This window comes from Hoplias malabaricus, chromosome 4 (genome assembly GCF_029633855.1).
Source record: "Hoplias malabaricus isolate fHopMal1 chromosome 4, fHopMal1.hap1, whole genome shotgun sequence".
NCBI classification, from domain to species: Eukaryota; Metazoa; Chordata; class Actinopteri; order Characiformes; family Erythrinidae; genus Hoplias; species Hoplias malabaricus.
The window spans coordinates 24,048,293-24,075,396 of NC_089803.1; the positions used below are offsets into that span (position 1 = coordinate 24,048,293).

Sequence of the window (27,104 nt, forward strand, 5' to 3'; positions counted from 1 at the left end):
CTGGAACGAAGGGCCTGGGAAAAACCCAAGAAAAACAAACCAATAGTCAGGCAGGTGTTCTCTTGCTAATTGCCAACCCCAGACTTGTCCATCATCCAGAGAAATGTGATTCATCATTCTACATAACACTTTTCCCCTGCTCCAGAGTCCAGTAGTGTTATCCACAACTCCACACATGGCTTGGTATTGTGCTTGGTGATGTCTTGCATGTACCTGCTTAGCCAAACCGATGCTATGTACCTCCCAGTGCACTGCTTATTTTAAGGCTTTGAATTCTATAATTACTAAGTCAACAGATCACTGGAGACTTGTAAACACTGTGCAACTCAGCACACAGCAACTTCAAAATATCATTAAACATGGTCTGCCAATTCATGGCTGAGTTACTGTGGTTCCTAAACACTTCAACATTTCAATAATATCACTCAGAGTTGATTGGGGAATATTTAATTGGAAAGAATTTTTTTAAGGGGGGGGGGGGGAGGGGGGGGAGGTGGGGGGGGTTGTGCACCTGTAGCATTGTAGGACCACATTTATTTTAATTGATTTTTTTTTTTTATTTTAATTTAAAATTGAGTGAGCACTTTAGAATAGCTAGATGCTTGATTTTATACACCTGTGGCAATGGGGACTGAACGAAACATCTGAGTTCAATGATTAGGAGGTATGTCACAATAATGTTTGTCTATACATCTATATGTACAATATAATCCTGCATGCAGTTGTTCAGTAGTGTTAAGAAACAGACCATAGCCATGATACTCCCAAGCATATTGGGATATAAATTAATCATGATATAATAACATAATCATATTAGACCCACAACCCCACCCACCCCCTTCCCCTACAGAGAGTATGTGAATTTGCTTTTGAGATTGACAAATACAATGTGTGTGTGTGTGTGTTGTGTTTGTGTGTGTGTGTGTGGTGTGTGTGTGTGTGTGTGTGTGTGTGTGTGTGTTTTGTCCCGAGGGCAGGACAGGTGGGTTTTGGTTGCTTGGTTTGCTGGTGTGATGGAGCAGGACTGTGGAGTGAGTGATGCCAGGGCCGGGTGCAGTGAGACTGGGGGCAGCTGGTGGATTTCCTTTCACTCTCCAAAACCCCCACCACCAGCCCACAGGAGGGGTGAGGAGGTTAAGAGCTAACGGAGACACTAACTGGATAATCAGCTTTTATTAAGTGACCTGTGCTCCATAGAGAGAGAGAGAGAGAGAGAGAGAGAGAGAGAGAGAGAGAGAGAGAGAGAGAGAGAGAGAGAGAGAGAGAGAGAGAGAGAGAGACTCTAAATGACTGAGGAGGTGAGCAACAAATACCCCATCAATAAAATAAAAAGCTGCACATCATTTTCACAGTTATCTTCAAAATGGTACCTTTACCCTACAAGGCAAATACATTCATGCTTAATTAAGATGATGTTGCAAGTTGAATTTGAAATGCTATAAAATCAAAATGTTATGATGTGAAAATCATTTGAACCCTATATTTAATAGTAAACAGTGCAAAGACAACAAATTAAATGTTAAATGAAATCAGAAAAGTCTGTCTGCGTTGCCCCTGTGAAGGACTGGCGCCCCCTCCAGGGTGTATTCCCGCCTTGCGCCCAATGATTCCAGGTAGGCTCTGGACCCACCGCGACCCTGAATTGGATAAGCGGTTACAGATAATGAATGAATGAATGAATGAAATCAGAAAATGTATTGCCCATTTTGAATTCGATGTCAGCAACACACATGGTTTACCACTGTGCTGCTTCACATCTTCTTTAAACATCACCAATGTAAATGTTTGGAAACAGAGGAGACCAGTTGATACAGTAAAATGTTTTCCCATACCTTTTTTCCCCGAAATAGTTTCCAATACATAGAAATAGATACCAATACATTTTAAAATGGGCATAAATGTTTTAAATATATATGGTTATCAATTTTCACATTTCACCATTAGGCAAGTCATCTCCTCATCTGATGAGTCTTTTTTTGCGTGTGTATTTAGTATTCTTTTGATTTCAAAACAAACTGGCTCAAGAATTTCATCCCAAGCTAGAAATAGCCCCTCACTCTGAGGATACATCATCAGAAGGTTTCATTGTCTTTAAAAGAGGACATATCACTTTAGAGACCATGAAAGCTGTGCTTTAGGAGGAGAGAAAGCATGTTTACAGCAGACATATTGATGGTTTCTGCATAGTGATAATGTGCCATTTATGTCAAAAAAGGTGAGGCCAACATGACATTTTTAGGCAGAATGTTTAAAATAAGACTACACTTATAGAGACTTATAAATTAATTAAAAATCAGTTTATTACATAGTTATAGTTAGCCTGTAAACACTTTAATGTTATTAATAACTATTTTATCACAACAGTGACCCCTTTTTTGTCTAATATACAAAGTGTCAGGGAACTTACTTAAAATTTCAATAAGCTAAGATTAACCTGAGATAACCTGAGGTTGTGAAATTCGTAATCTTGTATGTTCAAGCACACCACATTATCAACAGTGTCTAAAAAAGGCATTCTATCTATCTTTTCTGAAGCTGATAGGCTTAATGATGGCTCATGAAAGAGACCAAGTAATGTCAGTATTCTGCAAGATCTGAGGTTAAACAGTGTAGATGGATGTGCACATAGATGGATGTGGGTTCACTATTTGGCAACAGGTCATGATTGCTCATTAATAATCACAAATAAACAGCCTGTAAATTATTTAGAAAGCTTTATAAGTGTAGTCTTGTTCTAAAGTGATACGGATTTTTTTAAATTAAAAAGCCACTTCAGCATGTGCCTTTACAAAGGCTCAAAAAACACTTTCAAAACACAGAGAACCCAGGGCAAAATGACAAAAATGTGTGAGACATAAGTGGACAGTGGATGACCACATCATAACAAAACCACCATCCTCAAAATCAGCCACACAGAATCTAAACTAACAAATAAAACTAAACTAACAAAATGATATAACAGCAGTAACCGATTAGTGTTTTTTCACGAGGGCCGTGACACATGCCGAGGGCTGCTTTGCAAAGACCTGTCCCCTGAGCTCCTCACCACAAACAGAGCCCATGGCAGACGCCACAATGTTTAATATATTAACATGGCAAATCACTTATCGTAACAATATCCATGCTGGCTCATTGCTATCTTATTGTCTTCTGCTCTCGAACAAGCAAAGGCCTAATTCCTATCCTGCTGGTCTTTATTATCCTATACTTTCTCCTTTGTTGGATTTCAGTCATTTGCATTCATCATCTTCCATCCTTTTTGTTCTGTCCATTCAAGGCCCGGCAGTTCCTGAACACCCCTCTTTGTTCACAAGCATGTGAACCAACCATGCATTCAACCATCAAACAACCATCTCTCTCTCTCTCTGCCTCTCTCTCTCTCTCTCTCTCTCTCTCTCTCTCTCTCTCTCTCTCTCTCCCCCATTGCCCTCAAGGTGTTTGGGAAGGCAGAGGCAATTACACTGCAAAAAGAAGATATAATAAATATGTTTGGCTGAGTTCTTCCAGAGCTCAAACTCTTCCCCAGTAAACAGAGTTCTAGGAAGGCAATCTAAAAAGTTTGGGTGTGTTTTGATTTTTCAACAGCTAAATTATTTTTGATTAAAAAAATATCTCTAATTATTTCTGCATCACAGTATTAACACAAGGAAGTGTTTTGTTGGTTTGCACTTACATGCCCTAATGCTAGATTATTATACATTATACATTATAATGCACTTTGCACCTCCCTAACTCACTCTAATTCATCTGTGTCACTGTTAAAAAGACCTTTCGTTTCGTTCTTAAGTTCAAGATATAACATGGTTTTAGCAATGAACTCCTGCAGGAACGTTTAAAACTCCCTTTGTGTAAAGTTTGATTCATGACACAAGAGAAAAACAAGAACACCATTTTGAGATGGAATTCAGAACAAACAAAGCTCCCAAAAATAAATGGTGGGTACTGACATTGTGCAACTTCAACATAAGAATAAACTGCCCTCACTGTCATGAATACGCTTGATGTCCCCATCCAAGGTTTTGGCTTCTTTTAAACTTTTTGGATCTTTAAGTGTTTTCTAAGTTGATTGATATTGATTTGACAAGTTCTTTTTAAAACTGTTGTTAATATTGATTTTATATGTGTTATGAACTCCTGCCTTGCAAATTGTACAGGAAAAAAGACTAGAAGCAATGTGAAAACCCTGGGGTCCAGCTGTACACATCAAGAGACTTTATTACTGTTGTTTTTTATTGTGTCCATTAAATGCAATGGGAATGCATGAAAATACATTCATTATCTGTAACCACGCAAGGCAGGAATACACCCTGGAGGGGGCGCCACAGACACACCAACGGACAAATTTGAGTCGCCAATCCACCTACCAACGTGTGTTTTTGGACTGTGGGAGGAAACCGGAGCAAACCCACGCCGACACGGGGAGAACACGTCACCTGGAGCGGGAATCGAACCCACAACCTCCAGGCCCCTGTAGCTGTGTGACTGTGACACTTCCTGCTTCGCCACCGTGCCGCCCTTCATGAAAATACAGTACGTCAAATCTGCATTAAGTTAAATTTGGGCGCAGGAGATAATAACAGACTCAAATCACTTTGCTCATGTTTGTAGGGTGTGTAGGGTGTGTGTTTTTTAATGTTTTTGTATTTATTTGTTTTCCAAAAGACAAGCTTAAATATGCGGCACAATCTCGGTGTCGGTTTCGCGGTTTCATCAAGTTCATTGTAAAAAGGGAATAGTCATCCTTTGCTCTGTTATTTTCCTTAAATTCCTTGCTTGTCTTTATAGACTGGAAATATGTGTTTCTGTTTTCTCGCTTCGGGGCTACCGTTAATATACTCTTCAGTCATCTAAGATTTACAGAGGTATAACTCTTAATAAAAACATGGAAGCTGCTTTTTAAAAGCACTATTACTTACGCCTTCAATTCACATTTTAGTGACTTGGCTGCTGTTTAGCTGTGCTCCTCTCTATTCCATCGTGTCTCTCTCTCTCTCTCTCTCTCTCTCTCTGACTCGTTATTACCCCCCCCCCCCCCTCCTCCTCCACATCCCCAGGCCCCTTGACCTCCTGTTTCTTTCTCTCTCTTGTGGTCCAAAGCCCACGCGCGTCTGTCTCGTCTGTCTGGAAAGGGAAAAAAATAAAAACGGAAGTTGCGAAATTGATAACAGCGCAGACGCGCGCGCGCAATAAAAACAGAGCCCGCGGGCCTCGAGCCGCAGCCGCTATTATGGTAATGTGGCGCTAATTTCTCAGACAAATCGCCTTCTTTTATTCTTTTATTCTCCCGTTTTATCCCTCTCTCTCTCTCTCTCTCTCTCTCTCTCACACACACACACACACACACACGTGATGGATCTGCAGCCTGTGAAGCGTTGATTAACCTCTCCTCACAGAGACCCTGAAAAATGTCGCTAATAAAGGCATATAAATAAGTTGCGTGCGTGCGTGTGTGCGTGGAATCAACTGCACGCGGCTGCTACCCTCAGGGCTGTTTGCTGAAGGGCTTTTGTCACATTGTTGTGAAACGAGTTACACACAACCAGCAGAGAGATCAACACCAGTTCGCTGACTTTAAACAGGAAAGATTTGTGCGCGGTTCACTGTGATTCTTTTCATCATTGCTATTTAGCCGGCTACTTACGAAAACTAACTAACTAACTAACTAAATAAATAAATAAACGAGACCCACTCAACTGATACAAAATTATGATTATGATGAAAATGATTAAATTAATCCTCTGGAGGAGGGCGGCACGGTGGCGCAGCAGGCAGCGTTACACAGCTCTAAGGACCTGGAGGTTGTGGGTTCGATTCCCGCTCCGGGTGACTGTCTGTGAAGAGTTGGTGTGTTCTCCCCGTGTCCGCAGTCTAAACGCACGGTTGATTGACGGTTCTAAAGTGTCCCTAGGTGTGTGTGTGTTGCCCTGTGAAGGATTGGCGCCCCCTCCAGGGTACATTCCCACCTTGTGCCCAATGATTAGGCTCTGGACCCACCGCGACCTTCGAAGCAGGGGATGAATGTGATTGGTTAAAACAGATTGGGCAGAAATGGTCAAGCACCATAATCCAGTAAAGTTCCACATTTCAGTGTTGCCATTATTTAGTGAGGAGCCGGTGGAGCTGCTCACTCATACACTCTAACAGTGTCCGATTACCACTGACATGGTGGTTCACTACATGGACAAAGAACTGGAGAAATTACACCTACAAGAGGACGTATGACATCCCAGTCTTAATTCAAATGCATTCATTTGGAGCTGGTCTCATCTATGAAGCTGTAATAACTTCCACTCTTCAGCAAAGAGTTTCTCCAAGATTTTGGAGTGTGTTTGATGTGGGAATTTTCACCAATTCATCCAGAAGGGCATTTTATGCAGCTGCTTGTCCATGGAAAGCCATGCCTAGAAGCTCCCAGGTTTTGTGCTGATGTTAATGCCAGAGGAGGTTTGGGGCTGTTATTGACTCAGCTGGGTGTTGGTGATTTTAACTCAGTGTGTGCCACAGAATTCTGCGATCCCATTCTGTAATTTTAAGTAGTCTGCCATTTTGTGGCTGAGTTGCTGAGGTTCCTAAATATTTCCTAAATATTTGTTTTCAGTAGTGCATCTTATTACACTTGAATTCAGTGAGCACTTTAGAATGTTTGTGAAGGCAGACTGCATGGCTAGTGCTGGATTTTATACACCTGTAGCAAATAGACTGAATGAAACATCTGAGTTCACTGATTAGGAGGTGTGTCCCAACACGTTCATTTAGTGTATATTAAATAGACTTCCATTCATTTTGAGACTTTAAGAATTGGTTTTGTGACGGTTCTATATCGCAATCTTTTATAATATCCAGTCTGACAGAAGAAACCGATTGATGTTGTTATAAAACCATTTAAAATGTATTCTGCATCACTCTGAAGTACGCATGACTATGACGTCACCTTAAAATGGTATTGTTTATATTAATATCACCCTAATCATATATTTTTGTATTGATATATGTCAGGGTTAAAACTGACTATGTGTTCATGTTAAAATAATTCTAAGCCAAATTCAAATTACATTTCATAAAACTGATTTATAAGCTGAATTACGTCATAAAACAGAAAAGATGTTAATCAAAGAATTAGGAACTAGTCTCAAAGTGAAAGTGCATAATTCTAAATGAGTATTTATTTATATGTTCTAGGCCGTGTTCTGTATTTCTGGCCGCTGCTTTCGAGTCAGAGTAAAAGGGACTGAGAGGAATTAAAAAGGTAATCTAGAGGGGAAATCAGGGACCGCTGAGTGGAGACACAGAAGAACCTTATCCAGCCGGTTGCCCACGAGAAGAAAGCTGGACCTGTAACATCCTGCGCTGCGATATGAAAGTGTCTATGGACCGTCAACAGAAATATTTCAGTTCTCTTCCCATAGCGTTCTCAGCGATCACGTTTTAAAATGTGTTTGTCGTAAGAACCTTTTTCCTGAAGAACCATTTCTGTAAATTAAACTGTGGATTTGCATTATTTATTTAAAAGAACCTGTAATATAACCCGTAAATTGTTAAGAAACTTCAGAAACTCTCTGCAGAGTGTCTGCATTCACATCGTAAATAAAACGGACCCTTGTTCGAATAACCTTGTTTATTGTAGATAATGTATTTTATATTGTCAATCATACGATTAAGTCCATCTGCATTTACTCCGTTATATCCACTGACTGGGGAGCGTTTGGTAAGTTTAAAATATCTGTAGTCCATGTTTTATTCTGTTTATCAACGGTCAGGACACTGTATCCGCGTTACACCCAACAACAACATTACCTCAGTGTGACTTTCCAATCAATTAATACCTGCTCTGTTGGTCCTGTGAGAGGGTCATGGCCATTGACGAACAGCGTGAAAAGCACAGAATGCCTATCAATGTACACAGAGAAACAGAGATTCACTAGTCTTTAATTAAAAAAAAAAGAGGTTATTTTAATGGTTAGGTTGATAAATGTACACTGATTTCGTTTATTAATCAAACAATTAGAATATTCATGAATAAAGCATAAATAGAAAATATGTACAATTAATAGATCACTGAATTAAAAAACTTAAAACATTGGCACCTTTTCTCAGACTCCGTTTTAGACCAATCACAAGAGGATGTTCATCGAGGATGTTCTTGAGCGCCCTTAATGAGGCTCCTATACGCCAGTGAAAATGGCACAAATATGTTATTCATTAATTAACTGAAACATAATAAATAACTTCACGGTGCTTCAAATCCACGGAATCTAGTTGTAATATACTGTAAATAATACTGTAATTTGATGATGTCACACATTCATTCATATCCTTCGGCTCATTCTACATAAATATGATATATTTGCACGTATATTAATCTGTCGTTTTTTGAATATATATATGTTTATTTTTTCAATGTGTATATATTTCAGGTCATCAATTAAAAAATTCTCTTCGTCAAAATTACATATTTTATTTGAAAGAAAAAAAACTCTTAATACCTTAGACCTTTTGCCCATTTGAGACTGTCGTTAGTACACTATCTAGAACCACCTTTGCCAAGAAAGCATCCAATCGCTGAGTGGGGGGCGGGGTTTTCCTGAAGGAGCGTGGAAAAGAAGCGCAGAATAATGTGAGAGATACATTTCAGTTGGAGAAGTGGTCTCGCGCTCCTGGACAAGTGGCTGGAGGCGCGCGCTGCAGAACGAGTTAAAGACCACGAGGAGGGGAAAACATCATGGAAAATGAAGCTACACAGATACAGTCCCGTCTCGCGTGATAAGTCTTATTCATTCACCTCACCCAAACCCACTCAGAGATGGAGCGCGCGCCGGGGCCGGAGTCCTGCAAAAACACGCACGAGCCCATTCGTTTTGGCATCGACCGGATCCTGGGGTCCTCAGTTCCGGAGACCCTTGCCGAGCGAGCCGGTCCGCAGCGCGCTCTGGACGACGGTGTGGGGGCCTTTTTGGGGAGTTCTTTGGTCTCACAGGGAGGTTCTGTTGGGGTCTCTGTGGGGGTCCCTGAGCACGGCTCAACGCACCAAATCGGGGGCTATAGAGTGATCCGTGTCCCCGCTCACAGGCCTTTAAGCAGCGCTGTCCCACCGCCCGCGGTGGGGGGTTTCGGGGGTCTTGGTTTCCCGTGGATGGGGCACAACCGCAGATTCAGCACCAAAGACAGACTCCTGACAGGTAACCGCAGCTCAGACACTCTACGGTGATTTAAAACTCTCTGTATACGCTGGAGGAAAACAATTGCGATGTTCCACGGTGAAGGATGAAGTATTAAATGTCTATGAAAACATTTTGCCACAACATCTAAATCAACAACAACAACAATAATAATAATAGTGTCGTTATCAACATTTTGAACACTTTAAAAAGTGCTTGCGGTACAGTACATTTTTTACAAATTATTATTATTATTATTATTATTATTATTATTATTCATCATATTAATTTACAAAAATAATTTCAGCCTGATGTATAGAATATTATCAGTCTTTTATGGCAGTGATTTTAATCATATCTGTCATGTGATTTGAACGCAACTGTTAACATGAACATGATTTAGGGAGCTGAGGAATCAACCCCTCAGTGTCTAATGTAATTCATGAACGGATGAGCTGAAGTCCATTTAGAGTAACATCTACAGTAAAGTCACCAGTGTTAAATTAACACTATTAGTGCAACACTTTAACACTCTCAGTGTTAACGCTAATGGTGTTGATGTAACACTGGTGAATATACTGTGTATTTGTCTGATATAAGTCCACTTCAGTGATTTGACTTTTACGTAGAATAATAAACACTAGCTCCACAGACAGTGCACATATTTATCCACAATTACTCTAACCTTTTTGGCCTTTACACAAACAAACAGCCAAAAACAAAAATGGCCAACTGACATGACACACAAAATATACAGTGTAAAAATGTGTTCATATGGGATATGTTCACCTAAAAATATGTATAATAATAATAATAATAATAATAATAATAATAATAATAATAATAATTTAGAATTTACCATATACTATAATTCACTCTGCTATACTTCACTGCATGCCGTCAAACTGAGAATCAATCAAATGTCACAAAGGAATAAACCCTTTCAGAGGAAAGTGGGCCAAGGATTGACGCCGTTACATTTTATTCGTCCATATTTGTGGGTGAGGAACATCTTCTCTCAGAGGGTGGTGTGGTGGGGGGGGGGGCGGCATAGCTCCTCCTATAGGCCAAAGCATATCTGCAATATTCCATGGATGGAAAAGAAACCCACCGTTTATTTTCAACAAAATATCGCACAGTGGCGTTTGGTCCTCCAGGGTCTGGCACCAAATTTCGGGACCATGTTTCAGTAGTTCAAAACAATGTAATTAAAGGACATTTTAAAAGACTTAAGCAGCAGACAAAAAGCAAAGTACGCATGCGCTGAATCAAATATCTGCTACAGCTATAGTTTGCGTTTACTTTGTATTTGTTGTGAATTGCTACTGCTACAATATACAACTAGAAATGCACACATATTTACCCAGGAGCATCAAACCACTTCAGCTTCTGAAGCAGGACGTATCGTGTAAGACGCTGTCTGGCATTGTTTATTTATTTAACAGAAACGGAAAAATATTGGACCTTGACCATCCAGATTATTGGACCAAACCAAAATTACTGGACCTAGACCATCCAAAATTCTTGGTCAATAAAGTAATTTGGTTTCCCCCCTGGAAAGTTTCCTCGTGCTCGTGTTTCTTTCACAATCAAGTAAGCGGAAGAAAATAAAAGATAGGCATTTTGTTTGATAGATGTTTTATTTACGACTGCCATTGGAATTCAAGTTGAAAATGTGATTTCTGTCAGTTTACACTGGAGTAACTCATTTGAAATAAATAAACAAACTAAACTAAAGAAGTAGTAGAAAGGACACATTAAAAAGTCAGGTTGTTTTCAGTCATTTGTCTTCCGCTAAAGCTCAGAAGCCTAGAACCGTTGTTTAATAAAGAACCCCGGTAGAACCTTCATTTTTAACCATGTACACTAATGCTGTTTTGCAGATTGCAATGAAGATGATGCATTAATATAGAAAATAAGCATTTACACTATCACCACAAATATTGCAGGGCATTAGAAAGAAAGAAAGAAAGAAAGAAAGAAAGAAAGAAAGAAAAAAGAAAGAAAGAAAGAAAGAAAGAAAGAAAAAAGAAAGAAAGAAAGAAAGAAAGAAAGAATGAAAGAAAGAAAGAAAGAAAGAAAGAAAGAAAGAAAGAAAGAAACAACGAAAGAAAGGAACACATTTTTCTATAAAATATGCTGTACATTTCAATGTTCGAGGTGGCCTTTCTTTCCTTATCTCGTCATGTCTTTTCTTTCTTTCTCTTTTTTCCTTTCTTTCTTTCTTTCTTTCTTTCTTTCTTTTTTCCTTTCTCTTTCTTTCTTTCTTTCTTTATTTCTTTTTTTTTTTTTCTTTATTTCTTTCTTTCATTCTCTGACATCTGTTCACGTGACCTTCGCGAGCAGGGACAAGTGAGGGAGCACTTTTTTTGGCCACGTGTTGTTTACAGCCCATTTTCTAAAACAGGTATCAGTTTCAAAGAAATACCAAATGAAACCACTTTGCGATCTGAAAAAAAAAAATATATATATATATAGGTCCAATATCCCCTCATCCGAGCTTTATATACATTTGTCCCTGATTCCAAAGAGATATAGAATATTTGTGAGGTGTACTAGAAAAATCACTTAGAATTAATTTAATCCGAAAACCTCACATTTTAAACTTCACCATTTACAATAAATACAGCCTAATACCTTCCAGGCGTTTTAGCTATAACTCCATTTTCCTTTTAGTGTACATGAGAATATATGAATATTCAATTAGCCCAAGCCTCTGTCTGTGCTTTACCCTATACTTTTGCTTGCAGTTCAAGCTGATTGGATAGGTTCCTAAGGTTTGTGACTTAAGAAGCCTAGGTTGTATGAATCTGCCTGTTTGTTACTGTGTTTGGAACACTGCAGATTCAGAGCAGGGGCCATGGGTTGACTCTTTATTTCACTCAAGATACGCCTTGTAGCATAAACACACCATGAACATGTTAATAATTTTAAGGTTTAAAATTAAATAAATAAAAATAAAAGACCTGATTAACACAGGATGAGATGGAAAAATAAGAAAAAAAAACATAGAAAATCATATCCAAGCTGTTGCGTATGGATGTATAATAATATGTGGGCTATGTGACGTCACAAAATGAATCACGTGCTGAGCCCAATTTCCATATATGGATATTATGGTCTGAGTTCCGTTTTTTTTTAATCTTCAATATCAGAATGACCCCCTGGTCATGGGCCCTGTACCCTGCACAATTTCCTATCCCTGTAGCTTCACAGAGTGCGCGTGCCACTGAACGGGATTTTCCGTCCGAAGCTGATGTCGTCTCCCAGTGAATCCACGGAGTAAGGCATGCTGCTCGCGCGGCTCCTCGCGTGTCCTTCGCCCTCATGTGGGTGATGTTGATGATGATGGGGGTGGTGGGACGCCCCGAGGCCGGGATCTCCACCGCCGGCGCGTTTAAATCCGCAGCGGCAGGTGCAGGGCGCGCTAAACATGACCAAGCCGCCGAGTATCGTTGCGATGCCGCCCGTGTACCCGAGAACGATGCAGTAGCCCACGCGGATATCACTGGACGGAGAGTTGATGTAGGTGTGGATGTGGTGGTACCAGGCCACGGGGACAATCGCCAGAATCCCTGAGATGAATATGAACAGACCCCCGAAGGCCGCCACCGACCACCGGGGCTTATCGGTCCAGCAGTGTGTCCCGATGGTGACCACCGCGAGACCGATCACCGTCACGATCAGACTCGAAAGCATCATCCTCCGCGCGATCTCGATGATCTGGTTGTCGAAGTACTCTTTGTCCTCGTGATTGCACAGAACGTCGCGCGACTCCGTGTAAGACCTGCAGATGTCCCAGATGCCCTGGTGGAGCACGAGCTCCGGGGGCTGTCCGCTGATGTTGTGGACGGTCCGCCAGTTGGGCGCCACGGTGCTGGTCAGATCCAAGATCCAGCCACAGGGCGTGAGGACCAGGCCCAGCAGCAGAATCCCCGGGCTTTTCCTCATCGTGGAGTGAGAAGGTGGATGTGCGAGAGAGAGAGAGAGAGAGAGAGAGAGAGAGAGAGAGAGAGAGAGAGAGTTTAGAGGAAACCTGTGAACTCTGGAGCGGGTGGGTCCCACAGATTCCCACGGTTTAAAGGCCATCACGTGGTAGGCCATTCAACAGGCGTCAATACTGACTCGGGTTTCGACAACTTTGTGTTACACCTCGTGAATACTCGCGCCATAGGCACGTCAACAGTGCACCGAGTCCACATGAGTCCAAACTCTTAAAGGGGAAAGGACATGGCCTTTACCTTCAAAAAGCAGACAATTCATGAACGTTCTGTTGTGTAAGATTTGATGAAGGACTGCATGGGTTATTTACACTGTACACTGTCAGAAAATGTAAGGTACAAAGAGTGTAAATGTACTTTTAAAGGTTTTTATTGTGTCCAGCTTCACAGTCTTGGTTGAACCTCAGTCTTTCTTTTTATGATCCTGATCCTATACCAGGATAACTGCTGCTGAGATGATCATCCACTTCCATTCATTTATTGAATTCTGTCTCCTGTGCTCAGCTGCGCCCTTTTGCCCAAATTGCTGGCATTTTAGTGTTGTGCTGCAGTACAGCCTTGTAACACATTACTTATTTTGTTCGTGATTATACTCCTCGGTGGAAAGCAGATTAACATGACTCCTGTCCACCTGGGTCAAGTGTATAATTATCCTCATTATCACTTAACTTGGATACGGTCATCTTGACATCTTACGTGGTACAGAACTGTTTTCAAATGACAGAATACAGCAGAATACACCATTCTCCACTTATTGCAATGATTTTTTTTGTTTGTTTGATTGTTTTTTTGTTATTTGATTAATTTAGTTTGGTGAATTGAACCCTGGAGGCAACAGACCCACCTCAACCCTGAACTGGCTAAGTGATGAATGAATGAATGAATGAACAAATGAATGAATGAATGATATATTTCAACCTGATAATTCTAACATGCCCCCTCCAGGGTGTGTTCCCGCCTGCGCCCAATGATTCCAGGTAGGCTCTGGACCCACCATGACCCTAAATTGGATAAGCGGTTACAGATAATGAATGAACGAATGAATTCTAACATTAAGGTTTTGTTTGGAAAAATGTCTTTAAAAAACAATTAACAGAGGACTTACAAAGCTTAAAACCTTTAAAAAAAAATATTATAGTTTAGTAAAGGGCGGCATGGTGGTGCAGCAGCAGGTAGTGTCGCAGTCACACAGCTCCAGGGGCCTGGAGGTTGTGGGTTCAATTCCCGCTCCGGGTGACTGTCTGTGAGGAGTGGGTGTGTTCTCCCGGTGTCTGCGTGGGTTTCCTCCGGGTGCTCCGGTTTCCTCCCACAGTCCAAAAACACACGTTGGTAGGTGGATTGGCGACTCAAAAGTGTCCGTAGGTGTGTGTGTGTGTGTTGCCCTGTGAAGGACTGGCGCCCCCTCCAGGGTGTATTCCCGCCTTGCGCCCAATGATTCCAGGTAGGCTCTGGACCCACCGCGACCCTGACCTGGATAAGCGCTTACAGATAATGAATGAATGAATAGCTTAGTGAAATTGTGGTTTCTGCTCAGTGTAGAACAGGTAAAGTTAAAACATGAATATCATTCAAAAATAGCTATTTTAACTAAATCATGCTGTTCCTGAGAAAACCTTTCGAAAAACTGCTGTCTGTACCAGAGGAGCTGTTGTTGTGCTTTGCCTGTTTTTTTGCTGCAGCCATCACCAAATGTCATTCTGTTTATCATTTTGCTGGCTCAGAGAAACGAATGGTGTTTAAGTTTAGCTTAGTTCATTAACACAGTGGTGCAGTATCCTATACATTAGTGCACTGCTGCCCTGTCAGGTGAAAGAAAAAACTGCCAAGTGCCGGTGGGAAACTAATAATGTATTCTTAAAAGTGAGGCTGCGAGCCAATTAAAATCATACCGTGGGCCGCATTTGGCCTGGGGCCAGACTTTGGACACCCCTGAACTACAGCAACACAGACAGAAACAATCTAGAAATTGTCTAGTATATACCTTTAAGCAAAATTAACAGTCCTTGTAATAAAGTTGTGTTTCAAAAGGCATTCTTCTTTCTCTCGAAATATTTTGATGAAAAATAAATAATGCTTACTACAATTAACAGCAAAAAACCCTATATTTGAAACTGACCAGGTAATTTCAGAGTGATCGCATGTGTGAATAGAGCCACTAATGTTCCAGAGAATCCTGCTGTTCCTCAAAGGCATCGCTACACACCTCTGGCCCATGCCGAAAGAACATGGAACATTTTCTGTGAGAACATAACTGACATAGAAAATCTTTGGCTGTACACTACCCGTGTGAAAAGGCAACTGTGGAAAATGCCCAGACCTAATTCCCTGGACATTTTCTGTGGTTAATATGTGAAATCAGCTTTAGAAATGTCACACCGAGCACTTCAACAGACACCAAATAAAGGAAAGGGCATCACAAATAAGGGAAAGAAGAGCAAAGAGGTTGGATTACCAAAATAAACTCACAACTCCCATCCTGTCACACTAAACTTAACACATTATTACTAACTAAACTATGCCAAAAAACAACAAATAACAAATCTCTGTTTTACAGTGGGTGCAGGGCATGATGGGAACTACTTACATATAGTTATTTCATTATATCAGTAAAACAACTGCATAATACTTTTAATACTCTTTCTCTTTCTCTCTCTCTCTCTCTCTCTCTCTCTCTCTCTCTCTCTCTCTCTCTCTCTCTCTCTCTCTCAGTATCTGCTCTGTTCCCTCTGGGCGGGAGTAGGAGAGTGGGTCACCCCTATCAGAATCGCACACCCCCCAAGCGTAAGAAGCCACGCACATCCTTCAGTCGCATGCAGATCTGTGAGCTGGAGAAACGCTTCCACAGGCAGAAGTACCTGGCCAGCACAGAGCGTGCCGCTCTTGCCAAGAGCTTAAAAATGACCGATGCTCAGGTCAAAACTTGGTTCCAGAACCGCAGGACCAAGTGGAGGTGAGTGGACATAGTGTGAGAAAGAGGAGGACCACAAACCAAGAGCCATCATTTCATATTATTCCTATTCTTCTTTACATTTGCATGAGTCACTTTCACCCTGAATACCTGTCTGTACTAATGTAGCAGTGCCATTGGCAGACCATGGGGAAACAAAGAATCTATTGAACGTTAAAAATAATAAAAAATATATATAATCAGATTTAAATGATTAATTCATTCATTATCTGTAAGCGCTTATCCAGTTCAGGGTCACGGTGGCTCCAGAGCCTACCTGGAGTCAGTGGGCGCAAGGCAGGAACACACCCTGGAGGGGGCGCCAGTCCTTCACAGGGCAACACACACACACACACATTCACTCACACGGACACGGACACTTTTGAGTCACCAATCCACCCACCAACGTGTGTTTTTGGACTGTGGGAGGAAACCAGAGCACCCGGAGGAAACCCACATGGACACAGGGAGAACACACTAAACTCCTCACAGACAGTCACCCGGAGCGGGACTAAAACCCAAAACCTCCAGGTCCCTGGAGCTGTGTGACTGTGACACTACATGCTGCTCCACCATGCCGCCCCTTAAATGATTCCGTTTCATGTAATTAATTACAGTCCATCCAGGAGTACAGCAATGACAATGTTGTGAAGGCCATTTTTCTGAAAGCCTGTAGGGCTGGTATAAGTCATTCACTGTCCCTTCTGTAGACACTCCTACCTTGTTGGAGACAGGAGCTCATCTGAAGCTGCACAGTTTTTGTTCCTCAGTAGACACAGCGGACACAGCACGCTGTTGTCTGGATGTTTCTGGTTGGTTCTAAGTCCAGCAGAGACACTTAGGGGTTCAAAAACTCGCACAGTCCTGCTGTGTCTGATCCACTCATCTCAGCGTAACACACACTAACATACCACCTCCAGGTCAGTGTCACTGTAGTGCCTGAGAATTATCCACCAGCTAAACTTACCTGAGGTGCGGGGGTCCTGTGGGGGTCCTGGCCATTGAAAAACAGGGTGAAACAGAGCAAACAAAGACAATTTTATATAAAACGAGCAACAAGTGAAAAAGGAAAATCACGTTGTATATTACATTCATTCGATTCATGTTTCATCTGTTTGTTTACAACATTTTTCCAAAGTTTGGAATCACACTTAGAGTAAAACACCAGAAGTTACTTTAAGGTTTGGGAACAGCAGAAATTCCTTACTTGACGATTAGTCAAGATATTTATCACATAATATCAGTAACTCAGAGTCTCATTAGTTCTTTACACATGAAACAGTTTATTTTTCCATATTCATATGAAATTTTTGAAATGATAAAGTTATAAACCATTCTCTCCAACTCATTCCCTCCATTTCCCATGTATGTGTGTAACTGCTGCAGGAGACAGACAGCTGAGGAGAGAGAGGCAGAGCGACAGCAGGCCAGCAGGATGCTTCTGCAGTTTCAGGCCGACGCTCTGCACAAATCCATCACTGATTCGGTGTCTGCTGATCCTCTCTGTGTGCACAACTCCTCCCTCTATGCCCTGCAGAGCCTGCAGCCCTGGGCCCAGGACAAACCTAGAAAACTGAGCCCCAATACGTCACAGACCTAGAGCAGCACCAGCGGTGATAATGTACCTGTGAGATCTAGATCTTCAGCACCTAAGATCAACAGCTGATTATATGAATACTAAACATCTGTGAAACAAAGCACATGTGTACAAATCTGTAAAAGCTCAGTGCTAAGACATAAACATTATGGCCAAATGTATGTGGACAACTGATGATGATGTCATCCATTTTTGGCACTCATTTCGAGACCTTGCTTTGTGCACAAGGGCCGTTATTGTTTTTAACAGGAACCCTTTATGGAAGGGTATCCAGATACTTTTGGCCATACAGTGTCAAAAGTAAGAATACAGGGTCAGAATTATACCACTGTGACAAAGGAGTGTAGTCACGGGGTCATGACTGATGTTACAGCTAAAAATGTGCAAACAATATTTCCAACCTGCACAGTGTTACCATGCAAACCTTTCCAGATCCAAGTTCTTTGTGTTTAGGACTTAAATCTTGGGCTTTTTCAAGGGTGATTTGCATATTATAAATGTGTGGCCAATGTAGCTTGTGTAGAAATTCATTAGAGTTAAACATGGAAAGATGCAGTGGGTGTTGTTAATGTAAAACATAAAAATAAGGATAATGCTCCTAAGGAGATTTCACAAAGCAAATATTATGTAAAAATACTTAGAGAGGGTCTTCACGCTTGCTAATACATATAAACAAAAGAGTCCAAACAGAGACGAATCATTTTCATTCAATATTTTGACGGTCTGCAGAATCTCTTGTCACAGTGTTGTTGGCACAGTTTTTTTTACTGCTGCACAGTATCCAGTTAAATGCTTGTTATTTTATATAATGGGGGAGCTGTATATTTGTATCTCTGGAAATGTATCTCTGGTCGTTACTGTAATGGCATTGTTAATGTTGGGCCAAACTGTGGTCTGTGTGACGTCAAGGTTCTCAGCTGAAAAAGCTGGCATGTGATAATTCTGTAGCCAAAGCACAATAATGAACCTGATCCCTGTACATTCTTTACACTTGAAAGAAAGTGTTTGTGGAAAATGACCTATTCTTTTCTTACAGAAGAACAAAATGTTCCAGAGGTATTCAACTGCAGTCCTTTTGTATTTGCTGGTACACAAGTTGGTCAATCAGTTACAGAAAAAGTTCTACTTCCACCCAGGAATACAAAATACAAGACCAGAAACCAGACTGAAGGTTCAGAGTTGAAAAACCTTGTTGGGTTTTGGTTAGTTTTCACAGTCACAGCTTAATCTTAAACCAGAGATCTTCACATTCAGTCACTGAATCCAGCTTCTGGTTCTTGAATTTTGTAATAATCTGTAACTGCAGATAGATGTTAATGATTAGCCCCCTAGTGCCAGGACGACCAGTGACTTAAACCCCAGATTGGGACACTTTTCTAAAAAGTGATTTCGATGTTCTAAAGAACTTTCACAATTTTTTTAAAATCAAAAAATAGAGCTTCTAAAATCATTGTGATGATTTTCACTTCACTGACCAGTAACAGGGAGATTAGAGCCTCTATCTTTGCTATTTTGGGCTCTGTACTACAGAAACTGCACTATGTAACTTTTGGAGGAAGGTAGGAAACCCCCCAGTTACCTAACATTGATTTAAGGCTTATTCATTGATTAATTACACTATTTTCAGGTTATTTAAACTCTGTGGGAAACAACCCATTTGGTTCTTTAGGGAACCCAAGATGGTTCCAAAAACACATTTATGGGTGTAAACTGATCTTAGGTCATTTCCAAACACAGATTCTGAATGGTTTGAATTTGAAAGGGTAAAATGATGTATAGAAAAATATACAAAATATATTGTTATGTAAATAATACTGATCATAATATCTGTTATAAGATGTTTTGACAAATGTTTGTGTTTCCTGATGTTTATACTTTAATTAGAATGGGTGTAAAATCTAAAAAAACAAAAAACAAAACAAAAACAAAAAAAACAATCAGCATTATTCTTTGAAAACTTTTATTGTTAAATATCCTTTTATACAGCAACAAGAAAGGATGTTTCCTGTGTCTGTCTGAGTGCTTGTCTGTCTGTCTGTCTGCCTTATTTGCTTTAGCTTAGGGTACAAACAACAATAGGTTTTAAGAAGGTTTTAGAAAAACACGAGAATCCAGTCACTGATGAACACACATCAGTGTTTCAAAAAAAACAAAACAGAATTTATATTTTATTCGAAAACAATGCATGATTTAAACATGGCCCAAGGTTTGTTCTTCTTTCTACTGACTCTGGTCACAGTGAGTGGAGATATGGCTGTATGTGTATTGCACATTATTCTTGGTAAAGTATCATAACAGCTCCTATTAAATACTGGCTTATTTTAAACTTGGTTAACTGAAGTCACAACAACCATGAGTTCTGCCAGGAGTTCATTTGTATTTGTACAATTTCACAGTGGAATCGAGGAGAGAGAAACACTGGTGGAGAAGGAAGAGTGCAGGAAAACCTCTAGTTACATTATTATTAAGATTGATATCTCTGTTTTGACACTTATATAAAAACTGCTTCCTTAGTTCAGTCTTTTTAAAAACCAAACTGTGGTTCAGTTGAAGACTTCAGTTTAGTTACATTTGTTCTCTTTCCATAAATCTCATCACTCAGTCTCTAGCACAGTGGGTGGTTTAGATATGGACACCATAACAGACTGATTCACTAAAGAGCACTTCAAGGGGTGGTTCTTTAATGGATTATTTTGAGTTATGAGAATGGGAACCTTCACATAATGCACTAGCTCTATTTCAGTTATGGTTTTAACTGTAGGTCCAAACAAATACATAATATGGATTCTTTATTATTAAGAGTGCTGAAAACAAATATGTTAGAAATGACATGTATATGCATATATAAGATGTTTTAAGTGTCGGCTGGATGTGGCATACAGCTAATACCTATTTAATTCTATAAAGAACAACTCATCAAATATAATGCATTATTAGCAAATAATGATTTTAATATAATCATAAATGCATTTTCACTCTCAGACAAAACTACTGTATCTCCACATTTGAATATTTCAGAGAAGCAAAAAAAAAGGACTGACATTAAAAATGAACACATTATGGTAGATAACATAAATTGCATTATTAAATATTATTTATTTCAATCAATTTTGGACCTTTTCTCTTGGTCCATAAATCAAATAAAATAGCTTATGCTCTGCTGCTATTTTCAGGTTTTGTAAAAGAAAATTGAAAATAAAAAATGTGGAGTTACAATGTTTTATTCCTAATACGATTATAATATTTAAATCAGTAATAATTACAATATTTCAGGTGGAAATAAAGACAGGGTTGAATATGGATCTGGTTAAATGAAAGTCATTTTGATTAAGTTTTCTAACTGAAATCATGGCTTACTTCTCCTGACACTAAATATCTTCACTCTGAAAATTAGGAGAACTCAGCCTCTCCTTACCTTTCCAGCTCTCTCCTACTCTCTGCTGATCCTGTCACAGTGGGTGGAGGTATGGCTATATGGTCACTGAGCAGTGCTAATTTTGGTCTTTCACAGTTTTCAATCAATAAAAACGAAAACAACAGCCCCCTCAAAAAAAAAGACGTGTACATGTACAATTAACATAACATGGCATGTTTGTATAATATAAGAGCACATAGTATCTTGGTCATTCTGACTTGAACCTGTCTGTCAAAAGCCACAAAAAAACATGGGAATACACAGGCAAGACTTCCTCAATGATCTAACAGCATCAGTCAGACAAACAGACAGACAAACTGATTTGGACCTAAGGTCAATAAATAAGCACAGACATGTTAACAACATAATAATACTGTAGAACAAGTAAACACAGACAACAGAAACACACACGGAGCAGATTCAACAGTTCAAGCAAGTGGCACATTGGAACCGTTGCAACAATCAGATTTTCCACATACAGTACAGTTCAACACACTATCAGAGACTCTGGATTACTGTTAGATGGTAAAGAATAGGGAGGGACACTCAGAAACAGACTGCCCAAGTCTAACAGAGAAGCCTAGAACTAAAGCGGCACAATGTAAATGTTGGGGATTTGAAACTCTGTCTTGTGGTGATAAATAACTGCATGCAATATGAAGAAGAACATTTTGTTATATAAGTTGTGCTTCACTAGGCAGATTGCTCTGATTATTGTGGATGAATCTAATGATTGATTTAAAGATTGCTGAGTTTTGTGAAGAGAACTGAAAGCTTGTGGCAGGCATCTCTTCTGAGGCTGGAACTGAATCTACAGCTGTCATCATAACTTCATTAGTATAATACTGTTTTTGCATTTTAAAGTACTCAAATAAAAAAAAAGGCTTTACTCACAGCATCATATTTTAGTTTCTTTTTTTCCCCCGGTGTGATTTTTTAACAATAAACTCAGTTTAATAGTGCAGCATTAAGCTGGTTGCAAGCTAATAAAACCTACTCAGCACATAGAAAATAGCTGAAGAATAGCCACTTATACAGACAGCCTATCTGTTACTATATATTATGGCCTAACTCCACCTACTCAACAGAAGCCCACCGTTTATCTTGGAGAATTTTCATAAGATCTTTTAGGATTTTATAAAACATATCTCTACTTCTGTTGTGCTAAAGCCACCAAATGTGGCATTTAGATTCAGGCTATGCGCAATATTAACTATAACACTCTGGATGCTAATGTGCTTTCTTTCCCTCAATGAAGCTCTGAAAAAACTATTGTAATAAATAATTAAAGTTATTATATCATCTTTGGAGCATTTTATATAACTATTGGAAACATGATAGTCATGATAGGCCATTGTGCAATAAACCCTTTACCCTTCATTTTTCCAGACGATCTGTATTCTACATATCCTTGTGAATTTGGAAGAAAGTTGAGTTTAGAAGAGATTAGAGGTCAGAGCTTGCCATGGAAGCAACAATAGGAGTTGGGAAAAAAGGGAGGTCAAACTCCAAATGACTGGGATGAAGGAGACTTTCTGTGCATCTATTCTTTTAACAAACACATAGATGAGCTTCCACGGTGGGTGTAATATAGGCTTTGTGTGTTTGCAACATAACAAAACTAAGAATTTTCTGCAATGTTAGAAGTCTGTCCTCTAAACAAGTTCATCTGACCAATCACATGTACTGTTGATTTTATGTAAATGTGGGGGTTATTCCTTGTTTTGTTCTTCCACTTGTTTTCCTATCAGGTAAATTTGCATGCTACATGCCACACTGATTATTATAAGTTAACTATATCTACACGTCAGAAAATCTGAAATCTACGCCTGAACTTTATGCCAAAACATTTGCAGATACTCCTTTTAATCTGTAAATTCAGCTGTATTCATGTGCCCCCCATTTTGACATGTTCTACTGTGCACACACAGCAAATGTAATCTCTATCAATCATTCATACCTGACCTCAATAATGTTCTTGTGGAAGTATATCATCAAATCCTCACAGAAATGCTCCCAAATCAAGAGTAGAAGCTGTTACTGCAGCCATTTGGGTCAAGCAATCTATCCATACCCTTCAGAAGACATGCTAGAGTCCACAAATAATTGACCATGTAATGTTCTTCTAACATTCAGAAATCTATACTCTAAACCCTATTTGAAACATATAATGGTTCTCACTTTAATACAATGAGTGAAGCACCTTATTCTTAACTGCTAACGTGTTGTTAGAAACATTATGTACGAGGAACTATGAGGAGGAAGAGAAGAAATGTTGAATGGGTCCATTGACAGGTTTCATATGGTCACGGATCAGGTTTCCTGGATGACAACCCAACAATATGAGTATTACCATGGTAACATGCCATGGTGACATATATAGCAGTGTAGCGCTGATGTCCAGTTAGGCTACAGAAAGTGCTAGGTTACCATAGTGATATGAACAAAATGAGAAGTATCTTGTTCTTCTTTCACTCCCTTTGGGACAGAGTTTGTGAAAAGTTCACCTTCAATAAGGTCTCCTTCTTTAATCCTCTCATTGTTTCTTTGTGCCTCAGTTCATTTTACTTCTTCTCTCCAGCCCTCCTCTTTATATCACATTCTCAAAGAGCTGCAAAGATCTCATAATGTTTTCATCCTACAGAGAACACAAAGAGACAGGAGAATAACATGGGTTTGTGCACATTGCAGTGATCTATGTGTGCACTAGGTGGCAGCACACAAAAGAATATTAAGCCTGTGAAGGATGGAAGAACAAAAAGATACCTCTTGACATGACAGAATGAACTCATCCAGCGTGACCACACCATCTCTGTTTTTGTCCATTTTCTGTACATTAAAATAAAATAGAATATCAATTCATAAAGCCACACCTATAAAGCAGCATGATATTAATTAGTTATTACATACTGCATTCAGCCATAATATTATAATAACCTCTATATTTTCTACACTAATTTTCTATTTTATCAGTTCCGCTTACCATTTAGGTGCTCTTTGTAATTCTCTGAATACTGTGTTAGCCCCCTTTCACCCTGCTCTATATTTAACAGGGCTTCTTAAACACTGTGAGTTTTAATGATTGATTAGTGTACACTACAAGTCAAATGAATCCAGGCAAGACACATTTTAAAGTAAAAAATATATACCAAAACCAGTACAACACTGAAATCAGGCATGATAGATATCAAGGATTTAGACACTTTAGCCACTGCTCAGAATGTTACCTCTTAGCATGTGTGTAATAACATTCATTCATTCATTTATTATCTGTAAGCGCTTATCTAGTTCAGGGTCGCGGTGTGTCCGAAGCCTAACCGGAATCACTGGGTGCAAGGCAGGAACACACCCTGGAGGGGGCGCCAGTCCTTCACAGGGTGACACACATTCACACATTCACTCACCTACGGACACTTTTGAGTCACCAATCCACCTACCAACGTGTGTTTTTGGACTGTGGGAGGAAACCTGAGTACCCGGAGGAAACCCACACGGACACAGGGAGAACACACCAACTCCTCACAGACAGTCACCTGGAGCAGGGCTCTGTGTAATAATAATGTTTCATTTTTCAAGATGTACTTCAATGAGGCACAATTCGTGAGTCTACACAAGTTCCACATGTTTCAACACTCTTGGGTGTCCCCACTGGAGCTGTATCTGCACATTTAGATTTCACTAGGATTTACGCAAACCATTTTGTAGCTCTTAGATACAGGTATTACACATTGACATGGCACACTTGCTAAGGGTACAGATGGGTAGACTTACACAACGTTACGTAAGTAGAAAGACTGCAGTCAGTGAGTAATTGGTGCCAACTGTTTCCACATGTGACTGGTCTCAGTGGCGGCTCCTGCCAAATATCTCAGGGGGGCAATTGTTGCGATGACAGCTAAGGTGATTTGTTCAATGGGTAAATTAAGAGCCAGCCATCTAGACAGTTGGCACTTTGCAGTGAACATATTAATCAGGAATCTAACTTGACATGGTCACAAACCATTAAACAAGGTTTTTCTTTTCTTTTTTTGTGGTATGTAGCAGTAGCACCAGTAACCACTACCCTCCTGTCCCCTATAATAGTTTGTACACCCTTCATGGGGCTATTTCAAACACACCTCAGATTACACATGATAAAAAATGTAAGGGATAAACCTTTAGAAAATTAAAAAAGATTGGAGATTGGAGTCTGTACCAAAAATAAATAAATAAATAAATAAAATAAAATAAATAAATAGGTAGTCTGTCCGAGCAAGCGTGATCTGAAGAGACACTACTGTAATGAACAACACTTGTGGCTCAATAAACTATGAGACTTAGAGGCAGGACAAACCATTTTTTGCTATTATACACCACTTTGTTTTGTTTGTGTCAGGGGTAACCAGTCATAACTGTAAAGGGTCAGTGTGGCCACATGTTTTCATTGCAGCCAAGCCAGATGACTCCTTACATAACAAATCAATTTTTTAAAAATAGACTTGGTTATTAAACAAGTGGAATCAGCAGTGTTTTATTTGATGGGACTGAAACCCTAGAGCTACACTCACATTTAGTCCATAAAAATATATAAATAATTATCTTTAGAATGTTTCTGACCTGAAAGAAGGCATCCACATGCTGTTTGGGTGTGTCTGTCTTCAGAGCAGGATACGTGTACTTCCCCATCATATCGTAAATTGCTCTTACAATGTCTGTCATCTCCTGTACAGTACAGTACATAACAACATAACATACGCATACAAACACACATATACATATAAATAATTTTAGTTTTTATGGTGTGTGTGTGTGTGTGTGTGTGTGTGTGTGTGTGTGTGTGTGCATTTGCCCTTCAGGGCTGCCGTACTTGTGTGTTGAGGCTGATGTTAAGACTGGGGTTCAATGTAAATCCATAATGATAAGAAGCATAAACATTCACACACCTCCTTGTTAATATAGCCATCTCTGTTGATGTCATACAGGTTAAATGTCCACTGCAGCTTCTCCCTAGTAGAACCCCTCAACAAGATAGACAGAGCTGTCACAAAGTCCTGACAGATAAAGAGTGAGGCAAACAGAGAGGGGTGAGTGGGTTATACTAAATAAATGTAGAGACAGATAAGAAGGGAATTTGTCTCTTTCCGGTCGCATCTGTGATCTACAACTAGGTTTTCTGAGATGAATGAACAGACATCAGGAGCAAAGAGTTTGAGACAGGGTATGATGGAGAAAAAGATAAATGGCAGAGAAAGTACTGAGGTCAGCAAAAGAGTGATAGAGAGATCTTCTTTGAGGAAAACAATGTTATAGAGATCTTATCAAAGAAAAAAGAGTGACAGAAACAATCACCTCGAATTTGATTGATCCAGAGCTTGCTGTGTCAAAGGCGTTGAAAAGATAGTGAGCATATGTGCTTGCATCTGCAGGAAGTGGTATAGAAAGACTCTTAGTAAAGTAAACACATTCTAAATCACACCTTCTTTAAACATTTCCTCTGAAACCAAGATCAGTAATCAATAATTAACCCCCCTTTGAGCCATCTGGTCTTCTGGGAAGACATCATTTTACTCGCTGATATGTTTCATTATGAATTTGATGACATACAACAACATAGTGAGACAGATAGTGACATTACACTGCTCCAGAGCTCTGTGCTGGGGGCTTCTCACCCCTCTATTGTGACAGGTGTTTACAAATGCTTGGACATGCCTACCTCCATGAGGAAAGAACTGTGAATAAATCTGTTTAAATGTGTCTTCATTGACTACGCCACTAGGACATTCCTGAGAGAGAGAAAAAAAGAGAGAGAGAGAGAAACATTACATTATTATAATGAGATTTTAATTTACTACTTCATTGCCTGTGATTATTATTGATAAATAGGCCATCAATTAACTAATACATTGGAAGTGAACTAATGATTATGAGTTTGTAATTCTAGCTAGAATTATTTATTTTGCATGAGAGATCTTGTTTCTCATTAAAACTGAAGCAAAACAACTAAATCACA

General features: G+C 39.7%; 3 protein-coding genes across 3 annotated transcripts in view; 1 reads left to right on the top strand and 2 right to left on the bottom strand.

Annotated features, from left to right (window-relative positions):
• The first annotated feature begins 8,800 nt into the window (after positions 1–8,800).
• LOC136694995 (T-cell leukemia homeobox protein 3-like) lies at positions 8,801–17,703 on the top strand. Its single transcript, XM_066668808.1, has 4 exons — positions 8,801–8,965; positions 9,011–9,176; positions 15,866–16,106; positions 17,490–17,703. The coding sequence occupies exons 1-4, from the start codon at positions 8,801–8,803 to the stop codon at positions 17,701–17,703; spliced, it is 786 nt and encodes a 261-aa protein (XP_066524905.1).
• LOC136695575 (claudin-23-like) lies at positions 12,366–13,106 on the bottom strand. The gene has a single exon (XM_066669724.1). It carries the CDS (start codon positions 13,104–13,106, stop codon positions 12,366–12,368), a length of 741 nt encoding a protein of 246 aa, XP_066525821.1.
• Positions 17,704–19,671: 1,968 nt separating the features above from the next.
• LOC136695161 (Kv channel-interacting protein 1-like) overlaps positions 19,672–27,104 on the bottom strand; it is a 34,851-nt gene continuing 27,418 nt past the window's right edge. The window contains exons 3-8 of the mRNA XM_066669029.1: positions 26,808–26,877; positions 26,444–26,514; positions 26,038–26,145; positions 25,712–25,816; positions 23,882–23,944; positions 19,672–23,753 (exon numbers count right to left, since the gene is read on the bottom strand). Coding sequence (XP_066525126.1) covers positions 23,706–23,753; positions 23,882–23,944; positions 25,712–25,816; positions 26,038–26,145; positions 26,444–26,514; positions 26,808–26,877 — 465 coding nt within the window. The 3' untranslated portion in view covers positions 19,672–23,705. The remainder of the gene's footprint in view (positions 23,754–23,881; positions 23,945–25,711; positions 25,817–26,037; positions 26,146–26,443; positions 26,515–26,807; positions 26,878–27,104) is intronic.

What these genes read in the sequence shown, in the direction of transcription:
- LOC136694995 (XM_066668808.1), top strand. Translation starts at nt 8,801, where the DNA reads ATGGAGCGCGCGCCGGGGCCGGAGTCCTGCAAAAACACGCACGAGCCC. An exon ending in CCTTTTTGGGGAGTTCTTTG is followed by an intron (nt 8,966 to 9,010) that starts GTCTCACAGGGA and finishes GGGGTCCCTGAG; the next exon opens with CACGGCTCAACGCACCAAAT. An exon ending in CAAAGACAGACTCCTGACAG is followed by an intron (nt 9,177 to 15,865) that starts GTAACCGCAGCT and finishes TCTCTCTCTCAG; the next exon opens with TATCTGCTCTGTTCCCTCTG.
- LOC136695575 (XM_066669724.1), bottom strand. Translation starts at nt 13,106, where the DNA reads ATGAGGAAAAGCCCGGGGATTCTGCTGCTGGGCCTGGTCCTCACGCCC.